Genomic DNA, 26,411 nt, shown 5'->3' on the forward strand with positions numbered 1-26,411 from the left:
CCTATACAGTGAAAATGAAGTCTTGTGATCCAGAATTTGAAGCAGCTAGATATTTGTTAGTCTTTCTTGGACCCCTCCTTCGTCTCTTTCAAGTCTCTGAACTAGGTTTATAGCCAGAATTATACATTATGAAAGAATAGCACATTAGTTTAATTTTCAGAGTTATTCTCTCAAAAGAAAGTGAATGACTGAAGAGAAAAAAGAATAGCAAAAGAGAATGGTTAGGGAGATTTGAAACTGTTTCATCTACATTCAATTTCTTGTTGATTATCCATTTTGTGATTTTTAAGGATTCTAAATTTCTTCCTTTGGATGTTCAGCTTTTGGTAATTTTGCTGATCAACAGTATTTCACAGTGGTGCTCAGAGAAAGTAAAAGAAGATGAAATTCCAACCAATGTATTGCTTTAGCAGACGAGCTAAAATGTTTGGGAAAGGGCGGCTTTGGGGAATGGTGGCTCAGCACTCCTGAAGCCTACCCTCACTAGGCCTGTTTATGACAGGCCATCCATTCTTAATACGAAAAGGTGCCTATGCTAATCCTGAAAAGGAAGGAAAAATTTATAAATGAAATAATTGAGAATCTTTTTCATAATCTCCCCCCACCTATTTTTTTTTTCTTAAGATTACTTATTTATTCATACAGAACTGTGGTACAGGCCAGAGATGTGGAGGGTGAGAGAATTCACCAGGGACAGAATGGGGAGCAGAACAGGCAGATCAGTGAAGTACACTGCTGAGGGGAGCAGCGGGTGGGTCAGGAGAGGTCTGCCATGCCATGTGGATCTCCTCTGGGGCAGGTTGGAATCGAACTCATGCGGAAGTGACTTAAGCTTCTTAGTGCAGTGCTTTAACTCACTGCGCCACCAGGAAGAGCCCGCCCCCCATCTTTTTTTAAAAAATAGATTCAGGGTATGGTTTTATATTTTTAATGTAAATTCTTTTTCTTTTCTCTCTCTGATTTGTGATTATTTCACATCCAAATGACACATAGGTGTCCATTTTGTGACTGTATTCCTTTTGTGACTGTCATGTTCTCACCCACCTAAAAAGGAGGTCCTGTCCAGGTCGGCCCTCTCTGCTTGAGTATCCTCATCTGCCATCGGTATCTCCCCAGTACAAACAGCTTGAGGGCCATTTGCTCCTTATTCCTCGTTTGTTTATTCCTTACTGGAGTTCCTTAGTTGCTGTATCAACTGAAGTGGATCCTCAGATATTTATGAGCAGAGCGGAGAGTGGTAAATTACACCAGCTGTTGGAATTGAAGGCCTTTTCCCCTTTTTGCTCCACTTCCTCATCTTTCGCTCCCCCTGTGCTTAGCATTTGGGCTGTCTTTCTAATTTGCATCTTCTGTTTCGTCCGCTCAACTTCTTTCATTATTTAGTTTGTTCTAAAACTCCTAGTGCTAGAAAGGACCAATCCCTCAGAAAAACTTACCATGTATTGGGACAGGGATAGCGTCTGGTCTTCCTAGAATATAAAGCAAATCCTTGTGCAGTGGGGCATCCCATGCACACATCTGTGCACAGTCAAGGCCAGGCTGTTCACACTGAATTGGGAGTGTTCCTCATTTTTTTCCCCCCTTATTTTAAACCACAGGACTTACTGGATCATTCGTGTACATCAGGAAGTGGCTCTGGTCTTCCTTTTCTGGTACAAAGAACAGTGGCTCGTCAGATTACGCTGTTGGAGTGTGTTGGTAATTTTCACCCCTTTTCTTGGTGGGCTCTATGTACTGTTAGTTGTGGTTGCTAATGTGGGGTGGAAGTTGAAAACCCTGTTTGTTGTTTTCTGCTGCATGTTAAGTATCAGGAGCTGTGAGGTAGCCACATGGTTCATCTATGTGGAATGACTCCTCGGAGCACCTGAACTTGTTGCAAGTTCTTATCAGTGGAAGGTATCACTAGTTAGGCTAGAGAATGCCTAGTCAAAAGCTCTTGTTTACAAGTAGAGCCTTTGGGATGATTGGTGTGCTTGAAAATGAATTAGCATGGTTGCTCTGGACTGTCAGTATTGAATGATTGGAGGTAAGTAGACTTTTGGACAATAACTTGTTTTTTTGCAATCCTGTAATCACTCTCTTTGCCTGCCTTTAAAAATAATGAAACCAACTGTACCAAAGCTAACTTTAAACTGCTTTATTTAAACACCATCTATATACATTTCTCTGTGGCCTCTCATATTTTCCCATATATGAGCACATTTATATGTAGATGTAAGCACAGTATGTATATAACTTGTGTCCCCTTTTTTCAGTTTTAAGCTCATACATATTTCCATGTATTTGTATGCATCACAATTAATTTAAAAAATTGTGTACAGAGTCTGTGGAATAACTTTAACAATACTACTTGAAAAAGTTTGTGCATACATTGCTCATTTCTTTTGAGTGCCCAGAATAAGTTCCCAGGATTGAGTCTACTGGGTTATAATTTGTTACTTACTTTATTAATATATTGCTTCTTTTATATATTGCTGGGCTGCCTTCTAGGAAGATGCTATAGAATGTGTTTAACTCCTGATTCGTATATTGTAGGTATCTGCAAGTGACAGGATGGTTCCATTTAATTTCCTTTCAGGCGGCACCCAGGACAGCAGCACTCGGCAGCATTTTTACCTGCCTCCCAGCTCTCCAGGTCTCTTTGGGCTGGAATTTGAGTTTTTGGCAGGTGGCTGGTTGTCATAAGCTGTTCCTACCATTGCTATTTATCCTTCAGTTTCCTGTTTTCATTGAAAACAAGGATATCCCAAAACTCCATAGTGGACAGGGGGACAGACAAAGGTGATACAAGCAGCCTCTGCCACAGGGGCTGCAGACATCCAGCAGGATCCTGTTGCCTTTTTTCTAGCTCTGTAGTGACTGTGATGTTTCTAACTAGCCCCCCCCCCCAATACACAGTTCTCCTATGTAGTAGAGGAAATAACCATGAAACGGTCCCACACGTATTCATTGCATCCCATCAGGACTGTCTTCTTGTGCCAGCGAGCATCCTGTTTGTTATGACTAAGGGGACCTGGGCATGTCCCCCTCTCGCTTACCCCACCCTCGTGTCTCATGGCCACTCATTGCTCTCAGAGCAACATGCATCTCAGAACCAGTTCTCAGAGATTGACTCCGAGCCCAAAGGCAAAATAATATTGCACTTTGACAAATATACACAGTTTTTGGTTGTGTAGCTATCCTTCAGCATGCTTGAAAATAGTATAAATTTAACTATATCATTGTGTTGGTTTAGTGGTATATATATTAATGGTATATATATTAATGAGAACAATAATTCTTTGTGTCCATTCAGTACAGCCTTGAATAAGATCTAGGCTATGACGACTTAGTATATCCTCCTTTTAGGTTCAAAATGTGGGAAATTGTACTAAATCTGTCCTTTCCAGATGATAAACAAAACCCAATTGTCAGGGGATCTGCTTTATAAAGGCTCTATCACTAGGGCCTTTGGGCAGCTCTGCTTTCTGTTTATAGGGGAATTTAGCAAAAAGTTGCCTTTGTAAAAAGCACTTGACAACTTGAAAACATTGAAATAAGTTTCTCCTTTAATTTTATCTACTTACCTTGACATCCATGGCTATTTTCTTAAGGCAACTTTATATTAGTATCAGCAAAGTCTTTGCAATGTTTTGTCTTTGCCAATGAGACCTTGAAGCCAAAGGGCAAATAAAGATAGGGAATGGGATCAACAGCAGGCAAAGGCTAACATATAATTTGTAGCAGCTGATTTTGTAGTATCTTAGTGCTCACTTTTCACCTTATCCTACAAATGCTAGGCAGTGGCTACAATTTTTTTAAAAATCAGCCCTGCACTAAATTGTATTTTTGTAACCTGACAGTGACCCGTAGTGACCACTTTCCTGCCATATTTCCTTTTGGGTTAGTCACTGGTATTCAGTAGGAACCGTGTTGATCTAAGAGGATGCAGATTGAGCAGTTTTGATTCTATTTCAGGTGTGTCACCTGCTAAGACATGCCTCCTTTCTTCTTGTTTGGGTTCTCAGTGGCTTAGTGTTTCAGCAGAGAACTGTGCTCCTGTGGATGCAGATGGTGCTGCAGCTGCTTATTACAAGCTGTGGTTCCCAGCAGCCACTTGCTTTGGTAGGAAGCCCCACTGCCCAGCAAGGGTGGCTCCTGCTGCCTCATTATCTAGGTGCTGAGTATGTCTTTACCCTTAATTACACCCCATGTTGATCCCCATAGTCTCATGGTAATTACCTCCTCCCAACCTCCCTGATCGCCCCTACCTATAATTAAAGCGAAGAACGGAAGCGTGAGCACGCACTTGACAAGCTGACAGTTGTGTTGCCGCTGCAGGAGGGGTACTCCCCAGCCAGAGCAGCTCCCCACTAGAGTCTGCATAGTTTGAAAGCTGGCTTCTCCAGGTAGCCACTGGTGGCATCCCGGGGATGGTCTCACTAGCAGAGACCCACCACCAATGGCAGAAATCAGGACTGTTCTGGGATTCTCTGTTTTAAGATTTCGCAAATCCCCTGCCAAGAAATCCTTTGTGACAGCAGTAGCTGGCTGTCCATCTCTTCCAGCCTGTGTTTTATAAAATTGTTCAGAAAATGTACCTCAAACCCAGTTGTTTCCTTTGTAAAAAACCAGAGATGCATGTGCAAACTCACAAATCTGGACTCTTAGAAAACACCAATGAAGAGTCTACATGAAGGCGTGGAGTCAAGTAAGCTATTCAGTGTTTAACAAATTTTACTTTCTTAGGCTTTTAAAAATCGTAAGTGCTCTGCACCTTTTAGTAAAGGAATTTAAATGTAAACACTAATTAGCAGTTAGTTGTATGATGCAGATACCAAGGGAGGGTGTTTTATTATCACAGTAGGGTGGTAGAAAGGGCAGGTTCTACCTTAAATTTTTTGAGTAGTTTTACAGGCAAAAAAAGGTTGTGGTACTTACGTGCCTGAACTGAGTTTTTCAGGCAAAAAAAGGTTGTGGTACTTACGTGCCTGAACTGAGTTTTTCAGAATAAACACTGGGTGGGTGAAGATTGCAGGCCTGAAGTTTATTCAGTCACCGCTGTGTTGGTTTCCACAGGGAAAGGCAGGTATGGAGAGGTGTGGAGGGGCAGCTGGCAGGGAGAGAATGTCGCCGTGAAGATCTTTTCCTCCCGGGATGAGAAGTCATGGTTCAGGGAAACAGAATTGTACAACACTGTGATGCTGAGGCATGAAAATATCTTAGGTAAGTATGGGGATTAGTCCCCTCACTTATTGTATCTGGAAAGAATTAAGTGTCTACCTTTGCCTTCTTTGCTTTGGTGTGTGTGAACTAGGGAATCGCTCCTGGAATGTGATACATCACATCAGCATTTATACACTGTTTAATTTCATTTGGACACTAATTGTTTAAATCTGTAAATAAGTTTTGAAGATTCTCTGGCTGATGAGAGGGAGATTGTTACTGCTAATTCTTATTTTGGAGGTCTTTATTTAAAACAAAAGTTTGCCCCATATTGTTCATTTCAAGGCTTCATTGGTTGTTCTACTTACCCCATCCTTCTTGAATATTTATTACTTGAATCAAACTAAGAACGATCTTTGGATGATTTCCTAGAGATTCACAGCTCCCAGGGACATCATAATTAAATGCACATTCCCTTAAACTAGGCATAGTTTTTTAAAGCCCAGATTTTCAGAGGGATTTAGCATACATTTTAATTTGGAAACTAAAGCTTGGAAACATTTGTGAAATATGTGAAGAGCCCATTGAAATACAGCTATGGAAGCAAAGGGTGAGGCTTTTCGTGTGCTTGCTGACTTCTGTATTTTTAAAAATTTCTGTCAATGTGTTCATATTAATACACATACATGGATACTGCCCACATTGCTTCTTTAATAGAGGGCATCGAGTCTCTTTAAAATTTATTATTGTACAGGAGAGTGTTGGCCACTTTATGGCTATTGGATTAGGCCTGGCTTATAGGAAGGCTGTTACTAGAATTACTTCTGTTCCACCCTTGCCAAATTTAGTATTAAACCTGAGTCAATGTCTGTAAATAATGGTTGACAGTTATTATTTGCTTTAACAATATGGTGGTGTGTTCCCTCTAGAAGTTTCCCAATTGCTGTTGATTGTTCCCTTCCTGTTCCGGTCCTAGCTATCACTCATCTTCCTCATTTGTATGACTGCTGTTGGTCTGTCCTTTTTGATCCATCTTGTTACATCAAATTATCTTCCACAGGGGAGCTGAGATTCTTCTGTTTGAAGTGTCATTGATGACTCTCACGTTGCCTGTAGCATTTGTGACACGGCGTGGCATTCCTAACTCCCTATTTTGGGATCTCAAGGTGTCTGTGGAGCTTCCTCTACAATTGTGCCAGTCTTGGCCACTCCTTGAGATTACCCTATATGCAGGTCGCTAAGCCACATGCTGTTCTTGATCACCCACTAGCCCTACCCCATCCTCCAGCCACACTTCCTCCATTAAAACTTCTTGTTTCCCTTCTACTTTTTCCTGTGGACTTTATTGAGCATTTTCACATTCTCACTTTGTCTCTCTTTCTTAGCCTACACTGCTTGGGTTGCCATTATGTGCATATGCAGTGGAAATAGTGACAAGAATAACGACTAAGTACTATGTAGTAAGCACTGTCATAAGTGCTTTTTTGTATTTTCTCATTTAACCTTCACCGTGCTTTTAAGGAGGCTCTGTACTCTTTGTACTCTTGCTTTCCCACGTTTTTTTTAAGATTTATTTATGCATACAGAACTAGGTACAGGCCAGAATTGCAGGGGGTGCGAGGCTGCACTGGAGACAGAGTGGGGAGCAGAACAGGCCAACTGACGAAGTACACTGCTGAGTAGCTCAGGAGAGGTCTGCCGTGCCATGTGGATCACTTCCGGGGTGGGGATCAAACTCATGCTGAAGTGGCTTTAGCTTCTTAGTGCTGCATTTACCTGCTGCACCACCAGGGAGGGCCCGCTTTCCCACTTTTAACTGATGTGAAAACAGAAGACTCTTAACCAGCAGAGGGTAACATCACTCAGCAGATTAAACAGTGGAAGTGAGAATGGCATCTGGCCATCTAACACTTAACTGTGGTTCTGTACATTTCCCTGTAGTTCTGTATGATCATACAGAGGTGTAGTTATGCATTAGTGTCTAGAGTCGGGATGAGATAAAAATTCAAAATGACCCTGGAATGTTTCATTTTTCCCTCTGACACCGGAACACATTGTGACTGAGCAGTGAATAAGGTGTTGGTTGTATGAGAAGCCTTGCTGTACAAGTAGCACTTACTTTAAATACCAGAAATACTCTTAACAGGCAGGTGCACATCCTTTAAGAAGATTGTAAGATCTGAGACTCATTGAAGGAAGGGCTTGTTCAGGCACCCCTCAGATTCATGGGCCTGCAGGTTCATTGAGTGCAAAGCTCTAGGTGTTCAAACATTATGCAGATAGTCACTCTATCCATGTGCTTGAGTGAAATGACCTGTGACACAACCTCATCGCAACACTGAGGCAAAGAATTATTTATCTTGTTTTGCAGTCACGTGATATGCTGCAAATGGTAAGTGCTCAGTAAATATTTATTGAATTCTGTTTAATCACAACAGAAAGTGAAAGTACCATAACAATATAATTCACATAAAAGTTAGGTTTCCTTGATATGAGCACTTAGGGCAACACCTTGCCCTTTTCTTAATGTGTAGTGATCCAGGGACACTCTGAGAATATGAGATATTTCTAGCTACTCCATCATTCCAGCCATGGGACTGAGTCTACATATATTTTTTGTTGTTGCAAAATTCTGTAGAAAGCATCGCCCTTTTTGTTAAGTTTTTTTTTCCTGCTTTACCAGTTTTTTAGATTTAGAAACGTTAAGGTTTCTGTGATCATTTTCTTTTTGTTCAAAGGAGCATATTGTGTTTTGAATATTAGATCATTATTTCCCCCATCCTTGAGTGTTGCTAACTGTAGCCCCTCAAAATGCATAATTAAATTATATACACGCACACACACACACACACACACACACACAGAGAGACATCTATACACACACGTACACATACACAGAAAATGTAAAACTTTGGCCCCTCATGGCTTATCCCTCTAATTAAATTTGTAAAGCAATATTGTTCAAATGGCTAGTTTGGATTTCAGCTCTTCTTTCTGCTGTTGGGCATAGAAGTAAACAGGTAAGTGAGAAATGGGAAGCCATGTTGTGGGGTGATAGGGACAGTGGTCTGGGAGTTTGGGAAATTCGTTTCCACACTCAGCACCACTGGGTGATGCTGGGTCATTGTTGCATGTTCCTAAGTATAGTTTTCCTCATCACTAAGACCAGGGAAGGAGAGTTAAGATGAACATTTCACTCAGGAGTCTTAGTTGACATTCTTTTTTCAAAAAAAAAAAAAAAGGTTATGGTAAAATATACACCCTATAAAATTGACCATTTTAGCCACATTGTATATAGTTCAGTGATTATGAAGTACGTCCACATTGTGCAACCATTATCACCATCCATTTCCAGAACTATCTCATTTACTTAAAATGTACTGCCTAACTACTTAATCAGTCAGAATTGCTTGAGACCGATTGGAAGTAAAGGAAACTACCAGCAAACGATAGTGAATTACAAAATTAATGTGGTTTTATTGGACCCTGGGCTATTTTAAAATATAATAATTGCTAGCCACTCTTGAATACCTCCTGTGTGTTAGGCATCCTGTGAAGCACTTTGCATATAACTCTTTTATTCTCACAGTAACACTTTGAGATACATGATAATGTTATGTTCTCTTATAAAGGAGGAAGCTGAGGTGGAGATTTTATGTGGCCATTTAGCTCAGAGGTGGTGGAACCAGGATAGGCACCCAGCAGCCCAGCTCTGGGGCTGACCTGCCCACACTGCTCCTCCCCTGCCTGTGTCCTCACTCCATGGCTGTCAGGACCACCCCAAGGAGTCACCATTGAGAGGCCCACAGAGGCACTGGTCACCTTAAGATTTTGGGCTTTATTTAGCCCCTAAGGAGCCTGGGAGTTTGACTTTGGTGGTGAAATAAGGGTCTCTTGTCCCAGTCATGTTCTGTCCTTGTTAGAAACACATGGAGAGCTGTGCCATGATTCCAAAGTACAGGCACACCTGTCAAATCTCCATTAACAGTAAAGTGCTTTGACTCAAAATGTAAAAACCTCATAAAAATGCTCTAGCACTTTGAAGCAAATGTAATTATATAATTCACACTTGAGAAACAGTTAAGAAAAATCCTGCTTGTTTAAATGTCATTTTTTTCTGAAGTTCTAGAGTGTAATTAACCGGACAGACAAATCCTTCTCATAAGATATAGGCTTAGGGGTGGTGAGAGATGAAAAAATTTTCATCATGAATTCATTTCTTCATTCACTCTTCTCCCTTAGTTTGAGAAATGAGATGTACAAGAGTAGTTTAATTTCTGTTGAGTGGTGCTTTTATAGTTTGAAATATTTGTGTTTGAGAAAGCCATTAAAAATTAATATCATTAGATCTCAAACAATGGTGCCGAAACATTTTCTTGAGCAAGATTAACTAATGACTAAACACACATTTTGATTCATACCATGGCCAGCTAAAGACTCCAGGAGAAGTAGGTCTGGGAGCCAATATCATTCTGGAGGAGAGGGCAGAAGTGAGGCTGTGGGCACCGGCTCAGTGGCAGGGGATCAAAGCTCGGAAATATGACACAGTTCATTTCACAGATGTCCCATGATGCGGATGTCAAAGTCTGTCTCTTAGTGGAAGTCGGCTTGTTTGGGGGCCTGTGATATTGTGGGGGAACCAAACTGCCAGAACCATTACTGACCATCTCCTTCATGTATTGGGAAGAATGCGTATGAAGGGTCAGGCAGGTTGCAAGTAACCTAATAAATACTTCCATTGTTGATGATGATGAAATAGGGAACCCTTTATTTCAGGATGTTCCTATGTAAGGTGTGCCTGGGAAACTAGTACAAACTTGGCCTTGGCTGCAACTTAATAGCTAAGTGATTCTTGGCATCTCCTAGCAGCAGTTTTAGTTTTTGTAAAGTGGGTATAATGATCTTTATCTTACTGGTTTCTGAGAAACATCCCGTAAGTAAATGTATGTAAAAGTGACATAAGTTTTATAGAAAGTACTATGCAAATGTAAGGCATTTTTATGTATTTTCTTTTTATTTTACACTTTCACAAGTCATGTAATTCTTAAGTCATATCTATCTTTTGAAAAAATTTTTTCTCTTCTATTTATAAGTCTCAAACTTCACTGTCCATAAGTTTATGTGTATGTATGTGTGTGTGTGTGTGTGTGTGTGTGTGTGTATGATGCTACAGAAGCACCTCTAAGCAGAAGAGACACAGCATAACTATCACAATTTATTTCATAGATTTGGAAGTTTTAAAGTTTATTCAGTCACCTTGTATGTCCCCTCACAGAATGTCTAGAAAATCACTTCCTGCCTCTTTGTATCAGTTAATATCTCAACCCTTTTCTGACCGGTTCAGTCATCACTTCCTGATGCAACCTATCATCAGAGCTGAATTAGGATTCCCTACTCTGGGCTTATAGTGCCACTTATAGATCTACATGACTGTATGTCTCATGTTATAATTTTCTCCTTTTTATATCTGTCTTTTTCTCCAGCACTATCATCTTGGTTTTTTTGTGTGGCTCATGACACATTATCAGTGCTTGTTATATATGATTGGTTCCTTACTTGACCACTCAGTCAATTATTTAATATAAACTCTCTTTTACATCTGACTGGACATAGTCCAGAGAGCATACGAGAGTTATTCAATGTTAAGAGAAAAATCACAGGCAAAGTCAGGAAGAATACAGATGTCTGGGTTTTAGGTTTGTTTGGAGTGGCTGGTGAATAATTGTGCTTGGACTGTCAAAATACAGCGAAGAAGTTGGCTTTATCATTATGGGTAAGCAAAAAAAATATATTCCTATCTAAATCTTAATGCAATGAAAAAAATTTTTTTAAAAGATTTATTTATTTATGCATACAGAACTAGGGTACAGGCCAGAGGTACAGGGGTGGTGAAAGGATTCACCAGAGACAGAGGGGGGAGCAGAACAGGCCGACTGACGAAGTACACTGCCTAGGGGAGCAGCGGGTGGGTCAGGAAAGGTTTGCCACACCATGTGGATCACCTCTGGGGCAGATGGGGATTGAACTCATGTGGAAGTGGCTTTAGCTTCTTAGTGCTGTGCTTTAACCTGCTGCACCATTAGGGAGGGCCAATGAAATTATTTTTTAAAGGATTATTTTACAGTAGAAATGAATATAAAATCTCATTAATTAGTAGTGCCTTTTCAGGAATAAATACTAGTGTTTTCCTCTGTAAATCTCCCATCAGAGTAATTGGTAATTTTTGGTTATTGACATCTACTGGGTGGTTCACTGTTTCTGTCTATTATTGCACTGAGGGATTTTCATGCTCATTTTGTTCTTGCTCTTTCCAGGTTTCATTGCTTCAGATATGACATCAAGACACTCCAGTACCCAGTTGTGGTTAATCACACATTATCATGAAATGGGATCATTGTACGACTATCTTCAGCTTACCACCCTGGATACAGTCAGCTGCCTGCGAATAGTTCTATCTATAGCTAGTGGTCTGGCACATTTGCACATAGAGATATTTGGGACCCAAGGGAAACCAGCCATTGCTCATCGAGATTTAAAGAGCAAAAACATCCTAGTTAAGAAGAATGGACAGTGTTGCATAGCAGACTTGGGTAAATTTTTAAAAATATTATAATGATGTTTATGTTTGTTATATTCTAATGTTTATCAGATTTCATCCTTTTTAGCACCCACACCCCAACATTTTGCTATGAAAATTTTCAAACATGCAGATAGGCTGAAAGAAATTTATAGTAAGTAATTGTGTTCCGAAGCACTTAGATTAACATTTGAATAGTCTTAAGTTTTATTACAACTATATGATAAACTATCTACTATTTCAGTAAATTGTAGACAGAAAAGCTCTTCTCTCTAAGGATGTCATTATGCAGACTGCTATATCATTTGAGTTCATCGTTTACATTTTTCTTTTCATGGTGTTGAAAAACACAGTTCTTAGTTATACATTATCAAGAGTTTTTGACAAATCCATAAACTCCAAGTCCTTGCTGAGACACAGACCCTCCCAGAGTGCGATCAGTGGGAAGTTCTTATCTCATGCTGGTCAGTCAGCCCTGACCCGCCCACCGTCAAAGGTTGTATTTAGATTTTACAAACCTCTATACAAAATAGGTCCATAGGACTTATGGGATGAGTTTGTCTTAAAGATGGTTTCTAAAAAGTTGTTCTATAGCAAAGGCAAAATGATCCATCAAAAAAGAGACAAAAAATACCCCAAACTTCTTATCCTGCGGGAATAGCACATTGTTCTGGTATTGGGGTAATAATGCTTAGTGTAGACTTAATTGTATTATAAATAAGAGTATTTTCATTTATAGTGGCATTTGATATCATGCCATATTTATCCTAAACCCCTAGAAAAATGGCTGTGTAATTATACAAGTGAGAATTAAATTGCAATAATGGTTATTCATTTTAATGGCCTATCGAGAATCCTCACCCTATATGATTAACACATGCTTACATTATATTCATACCATTGTAGTTATTGTTGGACTGATAAAGGCTTTGACAAGGTATTTGTCATGGTAAAACTTTATTTATTCAAAGTTTCATAATGAGAAATTATTTCACAATGTTTTCCATGTATGAGGAGAAAAATAGAGGATAGCATTGAAAGGGCATGGCCCTAAAGCTCTTTGCAGTATAGAAGAGTTGTATAGTTATGTCATCACTTTTGGAGTTGGGATATTATATTTTGCAGTTATTCTTCTGTGCAGGCCTTTCATCTGTTTTCCCATCCCGGTGCTGGCCTTCTACAGTTAGTGTTTAGGGGTGGTGGATTTGCAAGGTTGCCTTCAAAGTCTGACAGTGTGAGCTCTACTATAGTGTTTGAAACTTTGATAATGTTGTGCTTATATATTAGCCAAGTTACAGAGTACCAGTTATGACTAACTCGTAGGACTCTTGTAAGAATCTGGAAAATTATGTTAAACACTTGGAAAATAAGAACCATTCCAACAGTAGCTGCTGTTACAGTCCATTGATGTAGGGAAGTTGGACAAATTGAGGAAGCTCTTGGCTTTGGTTAATAGAACTTGGTAGGGAGGGAGTGGGAGGAGTTCTGCAGTAAGTCCAGCTAAATAACTTTCCAACTGCATTTCTTTTGGCCCTGCATTTATTCACAAATTAAATGGATTTGTCAAAAAATCTGTGAAGGGGCCATTACTCAGGGACTACATCTATGGTACAGGAGACAGTGCTTGTGAGACCATACTTTGCATGTAATTTTCATTTTATACCTAGAAGTTAAGCGTCATTCAGTAGAAATTATGTTCTATTATTAACATTGTATAAGTATACTTTGTAGTTTTCCAACTTTTTATTATAAAATTTCAAATACCCAGAAAGTTTGACTGTGGAGTAATGATCACTCATAATCACACACTTAAATTCAACAACTGTTAAAACTTTGCTTTATTTTGTCTGTGACTGTATATATTTGCTAATCCATTTGAAACTAAGTTGCATACATAACAGCACTTTTAAATACTACCAAATGCATCCTCTAGCAATACTTCAAAATACATCTTCTGTATGGGTTATTATACCTAAAAATTATTGATAATGCTCTCTTGCTATTTAATAGCCATTTTCAAGATCTTTCAGAACAGATGCCAGAAACAATAGCAACATTGGGAAAAACATTAATAGCACAAGAAATATAGTTCTTGGGTTCACTAGACAGTCTGCAGTCAAGGGATGTGGATTTTTAGTGAACTTGAGGATATATTTTTAAACCACCACAGCTGGTATGTCCATGCTCCATTTACACTGTGCTACTTTTATGTTATTTTGACTGTTGGTTTTGGAAAGGATGGGGAGGCATATTTGATCTGAGAAATGTTCATAGTGGCCATAGAAAATGTGGAGTTGGTGTGGAGTCAAATGCAGCAGCTGATGCCTTTCCTAATCATGAGGCTGAGTTAACTCACATGCTCTCTCCCTGGCCTTAGGTGATGTGTTTGTCCTGCACCTGAAAACTATTAAGTGGGAGATGTCCCCTCTATAGATAGCTTGAAGGATTCACAAAGGATCATTGGGTTGCACAGGTTTTTAGGGCTTAATTGCTCCTGTTTGACACTTTTCAAGGGTTACAGAAACATTTTCAGTTGGTCTTTAAATACACAAGATATAATTCCTTACTCAAATAAGCCATCCATATATTTGCTTATTGCCCTGGTAGTGAGGAATACCAAGTCCCTGTAGTTGATGAAGGGATTCTAGGATGAATCATAGTTTAAGAAATGCTGCCAAATCATGTCATGTGAGTTATTCCTTGAGTTGAGATTCGGGTTAATGTTTTCTGTATCTAAGTGTGTAGAGAAAGGCTGATAGGTTTGGTCATCACCAAAGTACAGATGAATACTTAATAGATGGAGCAGTTCCTATAGCAGCCTGTTCTTTATGCAGTGTCAAGTCACCTCAAATTCTTGGTCTCATATTTGAACTTTTGGTTCACAGGATAGTGGATGATTTGGCAGAGTTTGAGGGCTTCAGTTGAACCTACTTTGAGCTTCATTTAATAGGAATCTTCAAACACTGCTTCTTGCGAACTTCAAACACTGGTTTCATTTTGGTTTATTATTTCCTCAAACATGTTGTCTCCAAAGGTCATATATTAACTTGATAGATTCTGAATATTTCTGGCATTTGCCCTTTTTCCTGCTCTCACAGAAGTCATCATAACAGACATTTTGTGTCTTAACAGATGCTCCCAACTATCAGTGTAAAGCAGCAGTGACTATGGACACCACAAGAGGGCACTTTTGATTGGGGTTCACTTAAAATTCTTCAGCAGCCCTCTATAAAGGAAATGAGCTGACACTTTTTCTTCTTTTAGGTTTGGCAGTCATGCATTCCCAGAGCACCAATCAGCTGGATGTGGGGAACAACCCTCGTGTGGGCACCAAACGCTACATGGCCCCCGAAGTTCTAGATGAAACTATCCAGGTGGATTGTTTCGATTCTTACAAGAGAGTTGATATTTGGGCCTTCGGACTTGTCTTGTGGGAAGTGGCCCGGCGGATGGTGAGCAATGGTAAGTGTCTGATCTAACATAATGATGAACTCATCCGCCCAAGTCCTTGATTCTGCTACCTTTCAAAGGGCAAAAGGAATATTCAAGTCCTCATTTTCCCCTGATTCATACTTATCAAGATATTGGTCTTTATATTTGACTTATGACTGGGAGGTACAATGTAATGGTAATATTTCAGTTACACGGGATAAAATAATGTTTGAGAAAGAATATTTCTGGAAAAGTATTCCATATTTTTTTCTTTTGGTTAATACATGTTTCATTTTCTTTACTCCAATTTCCTATTCTGCCTTTCTTCCCAACTTCCTTTTTTTTTCTTTTGACAAGCGAGGTTTACTGTGAGAAGAATGTCCATGTAAGCCAAAGGTAAATTTTGCATATTTACTTTTAATGGAGAAATGGTGGAACTGTACCCTCAAAATTAAGTCCTTTTTTAAGAAATAGGCCCTCCTACTTCTGAATGGATGATTTATGCTGGTCATGTTAAAGGTTTATATGAAACTGTATTGCTTTAACAGTGTATGTCAATCATTTTAGTGTGTCCTATACTTAACTGAGCTATATTTTATATTTCATGTTTCAAATCAGCCACAAATATATTGTTGAGCTTTAAGTACATTGTACTCTGAAAACACTAAGTATACTCATTCAAATTGTACATGCCTCATCTACCCACAAAGTGGTTATTATAGTACTCTTGAATTGACTAAATCAACCTCTTCATAGCTTCACAACTGGAAATCGTATTTAACAGAGGATGTGCCTGAAATTACTCTAGGAAAAAGGACAAAATGTCATATATTAATATTCATTTGCAAAGACACTGTACCCTCCTGTGACCCACTAGCATCGAGGCGTGGTGTTACATTTAACACCTATACCTTCTTTATAACTGAGCGTCATTCCACTGCTATTGTAAGGATTGACTTTCTTGGAATAGTCATAATTCTCGTATATAATGCAGTCAGAATAGGAGGTTCGGTGAAGGAAGTAGAATCTGGATAATTTAATACAGTTTTAATATGCAATAATTAAAACTGGCATGCATTTATGGCAACTTTTCCCTTCCTAACAGAGGGTCTGCTTTGAACAAGTTTTCAGGAGATCAAAGCGAGTGCTGTAGATTAAGCAGACATACATGCACTATGACCTTACAGTTCATTTAAAGTACTTTTTTAAAATCAAGTCATGAACATTTTCCTGGTAATTATTTCTCAATTGGGAGCTACTGACTTGTATGTTGTGCCACTTAAGCGCCTTGAGAATTGTTTGCAACAGATTGTTTTTGCTGATTTATAATGTTCTGAACTTTGCTTGAAATTGCACATCAACTTCATTTCTCCATCTCCTTCCCCCCAAATTCTTGAGCACCAGGCAACTGAAAATCTAATTCTTAGTTTATCTTAGCAGACACGTTAGAGGATTGGCTGTAATTAGCTGTGTGGATGGGGAACTTGCCCCAAATGAAGAGGAAATCATTATTCTGATGTGGGGGAGTGGATAGCATTTGCAGCTGTGGGTGTCAAGACTCACTAAGCAACCCTGTGTGATGAAAGCAGGCCTTGGCAAAACCTGGGATTTGGACTTGTAAAGAACTCGTGTTGCAAACCCCATTCCCTCTGTCACAGGCATAAACCTGGGAGGCTTTTAAGGATCAGCTGTGTTTGATAGTTTGAAGTTAGAATCATCAGAAAATCATAGAGTAGAAAAGAGAAGACCTTGGTTGACATTTATATTGTACTTGAATTCTTAAAATTTTGTGAGTTTGGTGTCTGTGGTGTGGTTTGAATTTTCAAGGGAGGTAAAGGTAAATCATGTTTCATTTAAGCCAGTTACTGTCTTGGTAGTGACTGATATTTTACCTCTTAAGTCCTCTTTTCCAACACACACATACACACTGTTTCATCTCAGACTTAGAAGTATTCAGTGCTGCTTGAAAATCTGTTTTGTAAATATTTTTTATTACTGTCTCAATCCAGAAAAAATGAGAATGAAAAGAAAAATACTGCTCTTAAATCGCAACAGTCCGGTTTCTTTCCCCCACCAGTATATACCTATTTGACTGAAATGTATTCGTATAGATTCACTTCTTTACCACCTTTTCCAGGTCCCACAGCAGTTTACAAAATTAACCATCTCCATATTGCTAGATATCCGGTCTTCTCCCTTTGGGGTTTACAGGAGACCTCTGTTTCACATTGTTTTATTTGGGGAATTAGTTCCTAGTATATAAAAAGAGGTAACTTAATAGGTCAGTAAGGATGGTTTGCAGCTTGACACATATTACCAAGTTGCTTTCCAGAACATTTGTTCTAATTTACAATATCCCCCTGACCCTAGGGTATAATGAGCCTATTTCACTTTTTTCCCAACTATAGGAACTGTCATTAAAAGAATATTCATTTTAAAACTATCATATATAAAAATGCACTCATTTAAATATATGAATATATTAAGAAGGTCGTTATAATTATGTGTCCTTTGAGTTTGAGTCCATTATAAAAATTGATGACCAGCTAGTTCTCCTGGAACAGTATGATCCTCAAGTGAAATATGAAGTGAATATAAAAATATATTGCATTTCTATTTTCATTGGAATTTTACATTTGCTATTGATAATAAACTTCATGCTGTTTTTGTACAGGAAAAATGAAGTTTTCAACTCTAAAAAAATTTCTCAATAGGGTCATTTAGAATTTACTTTAATGGTTAGTTTGACATTGCATTTGGCATTGGTAGGAAGGAAAATGGGTTTCTCACCTTCTCGGTATGGATACACTATATGAACTTAAAGTTCTTAAACTGAAATGTACATCAGAATCACCTGCATCAAGGGCTAGGACCCAGAGTTTCTAATAGGTGTAGAGTTGGACAAAATTTCCTCTTCTAAAGTGGGCCCAGGTAATGCTGTTGCTGAGTCACGGACCATACTCTTGAGATCCTGAGCTAAAATGGACTAAGTTGAATTGGTCTCAGCCACGCCAGGAAACAAATTCACCCCTGGATGCAACAGAACTTTGGGGAAAGTCTCTGGTTACTGAGTTCAGTTAAATGAGTAGAACTTTACATGGGAGTTCTCTGGATAAATATATGTGAAAACTGTGGGCTTGTGACATTTAGGTTCTGTCTGACTCTACAACCCTTGAAATTCCTTTTCAGGAATTCTTGTAGCATTGTTCCTTCTGAGTTTAGAAGTCGTTTTTCTGGTGTCTCAGCCTTCCTGTTATACCTTGTTTGTACCTCTTCATACAGGAAACTCAGCTGTAATACTGGTCACATTACATTGATAAAAAACCAGTTTAAATCGAAGCATCATGGAATGCGTGTTTCAGGTGTGTCATTAACAGTGATAGACTACTGTTAATTTCACTACAAAATATCCAGTTTTGTTTGCCAAAGAATTGAAACATTTACCACTTATTTTGTAATCATTCATTGGTTCGTTTAGTCTAAAAATTGATTTATTTACTTAATTTGTTGGTTTCTCCATTGACCATTGAGTGAAATATTTCTGACTGCTTCACTAAGCAAAATACCCTCTAGATTCATCCATGTTGTTGCGTATAGCAAGGTTTTATATTATGAAAACATGTCCAAAAGTACCTGTATCTTATAGAAAAATCTTTGGAACCAAGCTACATTTCTTATGGGGCAGAGGCTAAGGGATTATTAGACGAAGTTGTTCTTTTACTTTTGATGGAACATTGGTCTACAGCACAATGTATGATTGAGAGGTAGGTACAGGCTCACACTTCTGACATTTGTGACCACATCACCAGCACTACCAAGGCACACACAACCTGTCACCTCAGTCCAGGAGCCTGCTCTTACCCTGCCTCTGCCCTTCGGTTTGGTTTTTCTGACATTCTGTTGCTCTGTATTCCACATATAAGTAAAACAGTTTGGTATTTGTCTTTCTCCTCTTGTATTACTTTCCTTAGCACAGTTCCCTCTAGTTCGATCCATGTTGTTGAAAATGGATTTTTTCAGTCAGTATTATTCCATTGTGTATTAATGCCACAACTTCTTGATCTACTCCTATTACGGGGCACTTTGTTTGCTTGTAGTACTATGCTCAGTAAGTCGTGCATAGTACTTTTGAGTTATTTTTTGAGGCATGCTTTGGGTAGATTCCAAGGACTGGAATTCCTGGACCTTTAATATTTTGAGAAGCCCTCACTATTTTCCATAGGGGATGAACTAACCTGTGTTCCCAACAATGATGAACGAGAGTTCCTTTTCCCCCAACATCATTGGCAACACTTGTTATTTCAGTGTTGACATTTTTTCCCCATTTGGTAAGGTGTAGTTTGTTTTCAGTTTGGTATTTCTTTTGTTTCTCTAGTTGGTGTCAAGTTCTCATTTGTGAATCCAACAAACTGGGATGTTTGCATGTGTTTCCTGTCAATATAGTTTATGGTCAATTGTTACAGCCCAGATTTTGGTATACGTAGAAAAATAGGTCTAATTTATTTATTTTGCTGTCCAGCTTTTCCAACGTCACTTGAAAATTTCCTTTCTCCATTATACAGTTGACTCCTGTTTTGTAGATAAACCCACCTATATGGACAGTTAATTTCTGGACTCTTACTTCATTAATCTGTGTGTGTGTTTTGATTACTAAAGTTTTGTAGTCTAGGAGTATGTTACCTCTATTCTTCCTGCTTTTCAGGATTGTTTTGTTTGTTGTGTTTATCTTTGGAGTCTCTTGGAGACAGTAGATTGGGCTTTATTTTATGATCCAGCCACCAACTCTGCCTTTTAATTGCTGAGTTCATTCCATTTACATTTAGGGTGATTTTTATTATAATCATTTGTCTTTGTGGTTTTACCTATGTCCTTGTTCAGCTTGTTTTGATTTTTTTCTTTGCTTTGGCTAGCATTGGAACTGAAGTCATTTGGTAGTCAGGCCTGACCTGAATTGACATGAGTCTACTTCTAGGCATTAAAACTACAGGCTGTATTTCATTATAGAAATTTATTTGGTTGTGGACATTCCTCAGGTTCTGCTAGGGTGTCACAAAATACAGGGTGCTTCACGTTTTGTACACTAAAAGTTCAAATTCTACTGACACTTTAGCCTCAAAAGATTTTAGTTAAGGGATTATGTGGACTTACCAACATTCTCGCAAACATTTATATTTAGAGTTTCTGATATGGCAGGTGATCTCTTGGGCTGAGTATGCAGTTCAGCTAAAGAAAAGACACCAAATTTAAGTTATGAATTAGGAGAGTAAGTCACTGTGGTTGAGGTGCATAAGAAAGAGACTGAGGATAGGAAGGACACCACCTTTTTCTAGGACCTGGAGTTGTAGCATAAACTGAGTCCAATGAGGTGAATAGACGATCTCAGGTGGACAAGCTTAGGCTGATGTACAGGTGGGAGTAACAGTGTTTTGACAGGCAAAGGAAATGCTGTGGGAAGCTGTGAAAGTGCCCACTGGTACACTGCAGCTGACATTGTAGCTGATACCTAGGTTTGGAGAGAACTGAGGGGACTGAGGTGAATGGGGAATGAGCACAGTCCCACAGGCAACAGTGAGGATGTACTATGCTTAGAGACATAAAGAACGTTACCTTGGTTTTCTACTGAAAGTCTTGTCAGAGGCTGAGGCCTCCAAGGACGGCTTGAAGCAATGAAGTCCTGTGAGTCCTAAGTGTAGCTGGAAAGGGAGAAGAGGAGGAAGACTTTGTCCAAGGTATTAATGGAGAAGGTCAGGAGGAGGTTTCTGGAGACCACTCTGGTATTACGTACCTTTTGACGCACTGTCTAGAGCTCTTGGTGATCTGGGCACCGGCTTGGTGCTGGGCACCGGCTTTGTGCTGTACACTTTAAGGTCCTGGAACTCAGGCAGCAGGTTAATGGTAGAGATACTGGTTGGTATAAGATATTTGCCCCAAAGAAAACTTTCTACTAGACATATGCACAGGAAAAAAAACTATTGTACAAATCACATACACCCCCACAGCTTTTGGCATATGTAGGTTATGAATAATTTCTCAGACTTTTCTCATGGCCCTTTGAGTCACACCAGCTGCCTTACACGGAGAAGCAAGGCCTGGCTCAGCGTGTCCTGACCACTACGTAAGAGCGCCTCATCTCCCGCAGCCCCTCGTCTGTACTGTTCTTTTGGCACTGGCAGTTCTCTGTATTTTTAGTCACTTTCCTGAATGTATGCTGTCCTCTTTGGTGCTCACAGTTTGGCAGTTGCTTATTGACTGCTGCCTTCAAAAGACTTAGAGTTCACTTTCTTGCCTGGTTACCCAGATTGTCGCTTTCTGGCAGAAGTGAGGAACAGTTGTCAAGTAACTTCCTAGTGACTTCCTAGTGTAGCACATTTGTCTGGCCCTCAGCTCCACTCTCCCTCCCACCAAGTGCACCCAATTCCAGCCCCAGAAATGTCCTTTCATCTCTCCAAGGTATGGAGATCCTTGGTAACCCCTATCCGTTGTCCTGTGGCATTCACCCACCTGCCATGCCCCTTCTGTCTTGAGAAGTCTCCCTTGCCGCAAAGCTCCTGAAATGCTGATGTTGCTTCCATGCCATTCAGTTTGTGTCAGGGACTGAACACACCATACAAGGATTTTCTTCTGCAAGCTAAACACCCCTTCCCCCACCCAGATCCCTCCATCCTACTTAATGTAATCATATGTCCCTTTCCCAATATTCTGCTCTAACATCCCCTTTTTCTTTGTTGTATCCCCAGTACCAAGCCCCTCTGAAACAGTGATCAAATGGCTATTGACTCAAATTAGAAATTAAGATTAAAACAATTGTTTTTACTAATGAGATTTGTTTTCTAGGGAGAAAAAGATGCCCTTATTTGAGACAAGCATTAAGTCTTATATATACTTTTATCCTAAACATTTAAGATGATAGTCTACACATGCAGATATATACTTTAGTATACAGAATCAGCCAGTGTCTAGTAATTGTTTTCCTTGACCAGAAGGAGACCCATGTGACTGTTAAGAGTTTAATTTCAAGCCTACTTTAATCTGGAGAAGCGCATGACAAGGTCAGAGAAACAATTGACCAATAGTGAAGAGAGTTCTGATGTATAGTTAAATGGTCTTTAATTTGATTGCTTTTGTTCAAAGAGGAAACAGCATATAATATAATTGCTGAGATATAAACTCAAGGGAAACCTTGAGCTTGGCTTGTGAAATTCTCTCTAGGCTATCACCAGATATAGTTTCTAAAATTCAGCTATACCTTTTTCTTTAGCATTTATAGAAAAAAGTAGTATGCCTGTACACATTTATATAACCTTTCCCAAGTCAGGCAAATGACCCCAAATAGCTGGCTAAATTTTAAGTTCTTAAGCCAGGCTGTCAAATATATTTCAGAAAAATTCAGAAATGGTAGAAAACACTTAATAGTTTGTATAAATTCATATGATCTTTGCACACAAAAAAGTTACCTTGCAGATTCTTGTCCAGTTGTATTTTATGTGGTATAAATTAGCACTGAAAGAAAAACATTTTTGTTCATGTGCTCCCCAGGAGCCTTACAAGATAAGTAGGCAGAGCCTCCAAGATAACATTCCCACATCTTCCCCAAGCAGCAGTCTAGGCCAACACGAGCTATTTATGATATTCCCAGAAAAGATTTAATCCAGTAACTAAAACACTACAAATGCAGTTACACAGTATGGTTAAATTATGCCTATATGAGTACAAATGAAAAGTCTTTAAATATTACTTAGGCTATGTTCCATTTTTAAGTAAGCTTAGTTGACGATGAAGTTGAAAATGCAGTATTTTCTGAACAGGCATTCCTTACCTTTTGTATAAATGGTTGCATTTGAGTATTGTGAGAATGGATTCTTACTGTTCATTTTTCTTTGATAAATGAAAGGGATGGTAGCTTGTGGGAACTAGAAAATTACAACTGTCTTCACAGCTGCTTCCCATCTCCCCAACAAACCTGTTCTGTATGTAGGAATCAAAGAACATTATGTGGAAGAAGAGCCAGTAAGCAAGTTTTCTACTGTCCTAATTGTTGAAGCTTTTGATGATGGGAGGGATATAATGGGTTTTCTTGGTTTCATCTCCAGAAGGGGAAGAATCTAGTCTCTAATTCCAAATGATGAATTTTAAAAGTTCTCTATATATGGAGTTACACATCTTTGTGAAAAGGAGTTAATGTAATTTTCAAAAAAATGTTTTTGAGGTGGTGGAAACCATGCAGTGGCTGAAACTGAAAGTAAACTTTCAAGTTTGCTTGGATGTAAGGGGAGAGCTTACCCTTTTAAACCAGTGACTGCACTGCTCAACATTTTCTTTTGTGCTTTCAATCTGCAGGTAAATAATAGGGCCATTAAACAGGCAACTGTCTGGCAGGTAGAGATAGTCACCTCATATGGAATGATTATGAAAAATTTATTTCCTCATTGTATTACTTGCATCCTTTCCAATGGGAGCTATTCTGTATGGGAATGATCATTTCATATAAAAAAGTTTGATAGCCTTTGATAATTTATTTGCCTCTGGGTTGTGGAAGTTTTATCTCTGGATGGTCTGAAACCACTAAATTCGTACACCTTCTCTAGATGTCTCTTTCTGATTATAGAAATTTATGTTCTGGGTTTTCTATGTTCTGTTGAGTATTGGAGAATTTATACCACTCTTGGAAGATTATGTTAGTAATTGTAATTACATGAGAAAACTGTATTTTTCTTTAATTATTCTCCATCCTCTGCAGGGTTTCTCTTACTGCCTTGTTGTCCCCATATTTTAAAGACCTAGCTGTAGCTTTGAGAGTCACTTGGATGTCTGAGAAACTTTGTTAGGTTATAACCCATGATGCCCACAATAAAACCCTACGTTAAGCCAACACAATTCTTATCTATGTGCACAGGTATTGTAGAGGATTACAAGCCACCATTTTATGATGTAGTTCCTAATGACCCAAGTTTTGAAGATATGAGGAAGGTGGTCTGCGTGGATCAACAGCGGCCAAACATACCCAACAGATGGTTCTCAGACCCGGTAAGAGCAGCCGTTCCCAGGTATCAGTCCTCAGCTGTTTGCCTGCTATCAAGTGTCAACTGTCAGTAGTACTGGTGCCCTCCCAAATCTCTTGCTTTCTTTCCCTATTTTATGTAAAAGGTCTTAAACTTAAAACAACTTAACTCAGATGTAGTCAGACTACTCAAAGTGATCTAATTCTAAAGAATGCCTTATCTGATAGGTTTTGCTAATGACAGTATTCACAAGAATTTCTAATATTATCAGGGACCAGGACATTTTATTATTGTGGCTTTTAACTTTTTTTTCCATGTCTAAGTATTTGAAATTCCAAACATACGCTGTTCAGTGCTGAAGGTCCTTAATGCTTCTACAAGTAGTAGCACATCTAAACCATTGAGAAATGACCTTATCTGTAAATTTCAGTAATAATGCTGGGGTAGCATTACACTTGTAGCACCCATAAAACCATCAAAGATTCCACTCTGGCCCATGTAATTTACCTCATGAATGTACTTGGTAGCATAGGAGTCCAAAGGTAAGAGTTCATAAAGCTCAAGAGTTACTTCTTTGAAACATAGCCTTGACCAGGGTAAAAAGGATCTCAATATTAATGTTACTTCATGAGACTGCAAAGTTCTACGTAAACAGTAGACACAGTATCTGCCTAGTTTCTGGGGCCACTTAAAAGCACCTGCAAGCTTTTTTCACTGTGGTTTATATTCTTTTTCTTCTCAGACATTAACCTCTCTGGCCAAGCTTATGAAAGAATGCTGGTATCAAAATCCATCTGCAAGACTCACAGCTCTGCGTATCAAAAAGACTTTGACCAAAATTGATAATTCCCTAGACAAATTGAAAACTGACTGTTGACATTTTCATGCTGTCAAGAAGGAAGATTTGATGTTGCTGTTGTCCAGCTGGGACCTAATGCTGGCCTGACTGTTTGTCAGAACAGAATCCATCTGTCTCCCTCCCCCAATGGCTACTTTGACAAGGCAGACATCCTACCCAGCCATGTGTCGGGGAGACACCAAAACCACCCTAACCTCGCTCAATGACTGTGAACTGGGCATTTCACAATTGTTCACACTGCAGAGACTAATGTTGGACAGAGACTGTTGCAAAGGTAGGGAACTGGAGGAACACAGAGAAATCCTAAAGAGATCCTGGGCATTAAGACAGTGGCTTTGCATATCCTTCACCTGTCTTCTAGACACTCCCCACGGGAAACTCAAGGAGGTGGTGAATTTTTAATCAGCAATATTGCCTGTGCTTCTCTTCTTTATTGCACTAGGAATTCTTTGCATTCCTTACTTGCACTGTTACTCTTAATTTTAAAGACCCACCTTGCCAAAACGTTGGCAGCATACTCCACTGGTCTGTCTTTGGATAATAGGAATTAATTCGGCAAAACAAAATATAATGTCAGACTTTGCTGCATTTTACACATGTGCTGATGTTTACAATGATGCTGAACATTAGGAATTGTTTATACACAACTTTGCAAATTATTTATTACTTGTGCACCTAGCAGTTTTTACAAAACTGTTGTGTGCATATATGTTAAAGCTTATTTTTATGTGGTCTTATGATTTTATTACCTAAATGTTTTTAACACTATACTCTGAAATGGACTTTTGTTATCAGTTAAATTCACATTTTAAGTGCTTCACATTTGTATGTGTGTAGACTGTAACTTTTCAGTTCATATGCAGAACATATTTAGCCATTACCCATGTGACACCATCGAATATATTACTGATTTAGAAGCAAAGATTTCAGTAGAATTTTAGTCCCTGAACGCTGTGGGGAAAATGCATTTTCTTCGGAATTATCCATTATGTGCATTTAAACTCTGCCAGAAAAAAAAATAACTATTTTGTTTTAATCTACTTTTTGTATTTAGTAGTTATTTGTATAAATTAAATAAAATGTTTTCAAGTCAAAAAGTGTTTTATTACAGGAACAATTTTAAAATTGAGCTTAAGACTGGTAATGAATTTGAGGTCTAACAAGGATGTTTCCAGCTTGAATTTGTAATCAGAGTTTGGGTTTTTTATGGCTATGCTTTTGTCTTGCTCAGTTTTCCAACTTTGAAGTGAGGAATTTTGAGTATGAATGAAAGGATGTTGAAGAGTTTGTTCAGTAAAAGTCCTTTGTGAGAGGAAAGCAATCTCATGTGTCTCACCTTGCTGTTTGAAGACAGCCACTGTCTTTATACTTCTTGTACTCATCAGGATTGAATAGGTAG

The 26,411-nt window shown here is 38.8% G+C and overlaps 1 protein-coding gene across 5 annotated transcripts in view; it reads left to right on the forward strand.

Annotated features, from left to right (window-relative positions):
* The window catches only part of ACVR1 (activin A receptor, type I), a 122,916-nt gene extending 96,807 nt beyond the window's left edge, over window positions 1–26,109 (forward strand). For all 5 annotated transcript variants that reach the window (XM_012728647.1, XM_012728658.1, XM_012728653.1 and 2 more), the window contains 6 exons: window positions 1,599–1,698; window positions 5,059–5,205; window positions 11,460–11,735; window positions 14,987–15,184; window positions 24,048–24,178; window positions 24,896–26,109. In XM_012728647.1, coding sequence (XP_012584101.1) covers window positions 1,599–1,698; window positions 5,059–5,205; window positions 11,460–11,735; window positions 14,987–15,184; window positions 24,048–24,178; window positions 24,896–25,030 — 987 coding nt within the window. In that variant the 3' untranslated portion in view covers window positions 25,031–26,109. The remainder of the gene's footprint in view (window positions 1–1,598; window positions 1,699–5,058; window positions 5,206–11,459; window positions 11,736–14,986; window positions 15,185–24,047; window positions 24,179–24,895) is intronic.
* Window positions 26,110–26,411: the final 302 nt, after the last annotated feature.

The sequence above is a fragment of the Condylura cristata genome, unplaced genomic scaffold (assembly GCF_000260355.1).
Source record: "Condylura cristata isolate star-nosed mole 26May11 unplaced genomic scaffold, ConCri1.0 scaffold00002, whole genome shotgun sequence".
Classification (NCBI taxonomy): domain Eukaryota; kingdom Metazoa; phylum Chordata; class Mammalia; order Eulipotyphla; family Talpidae; genus Condylura; species Condylura cristata.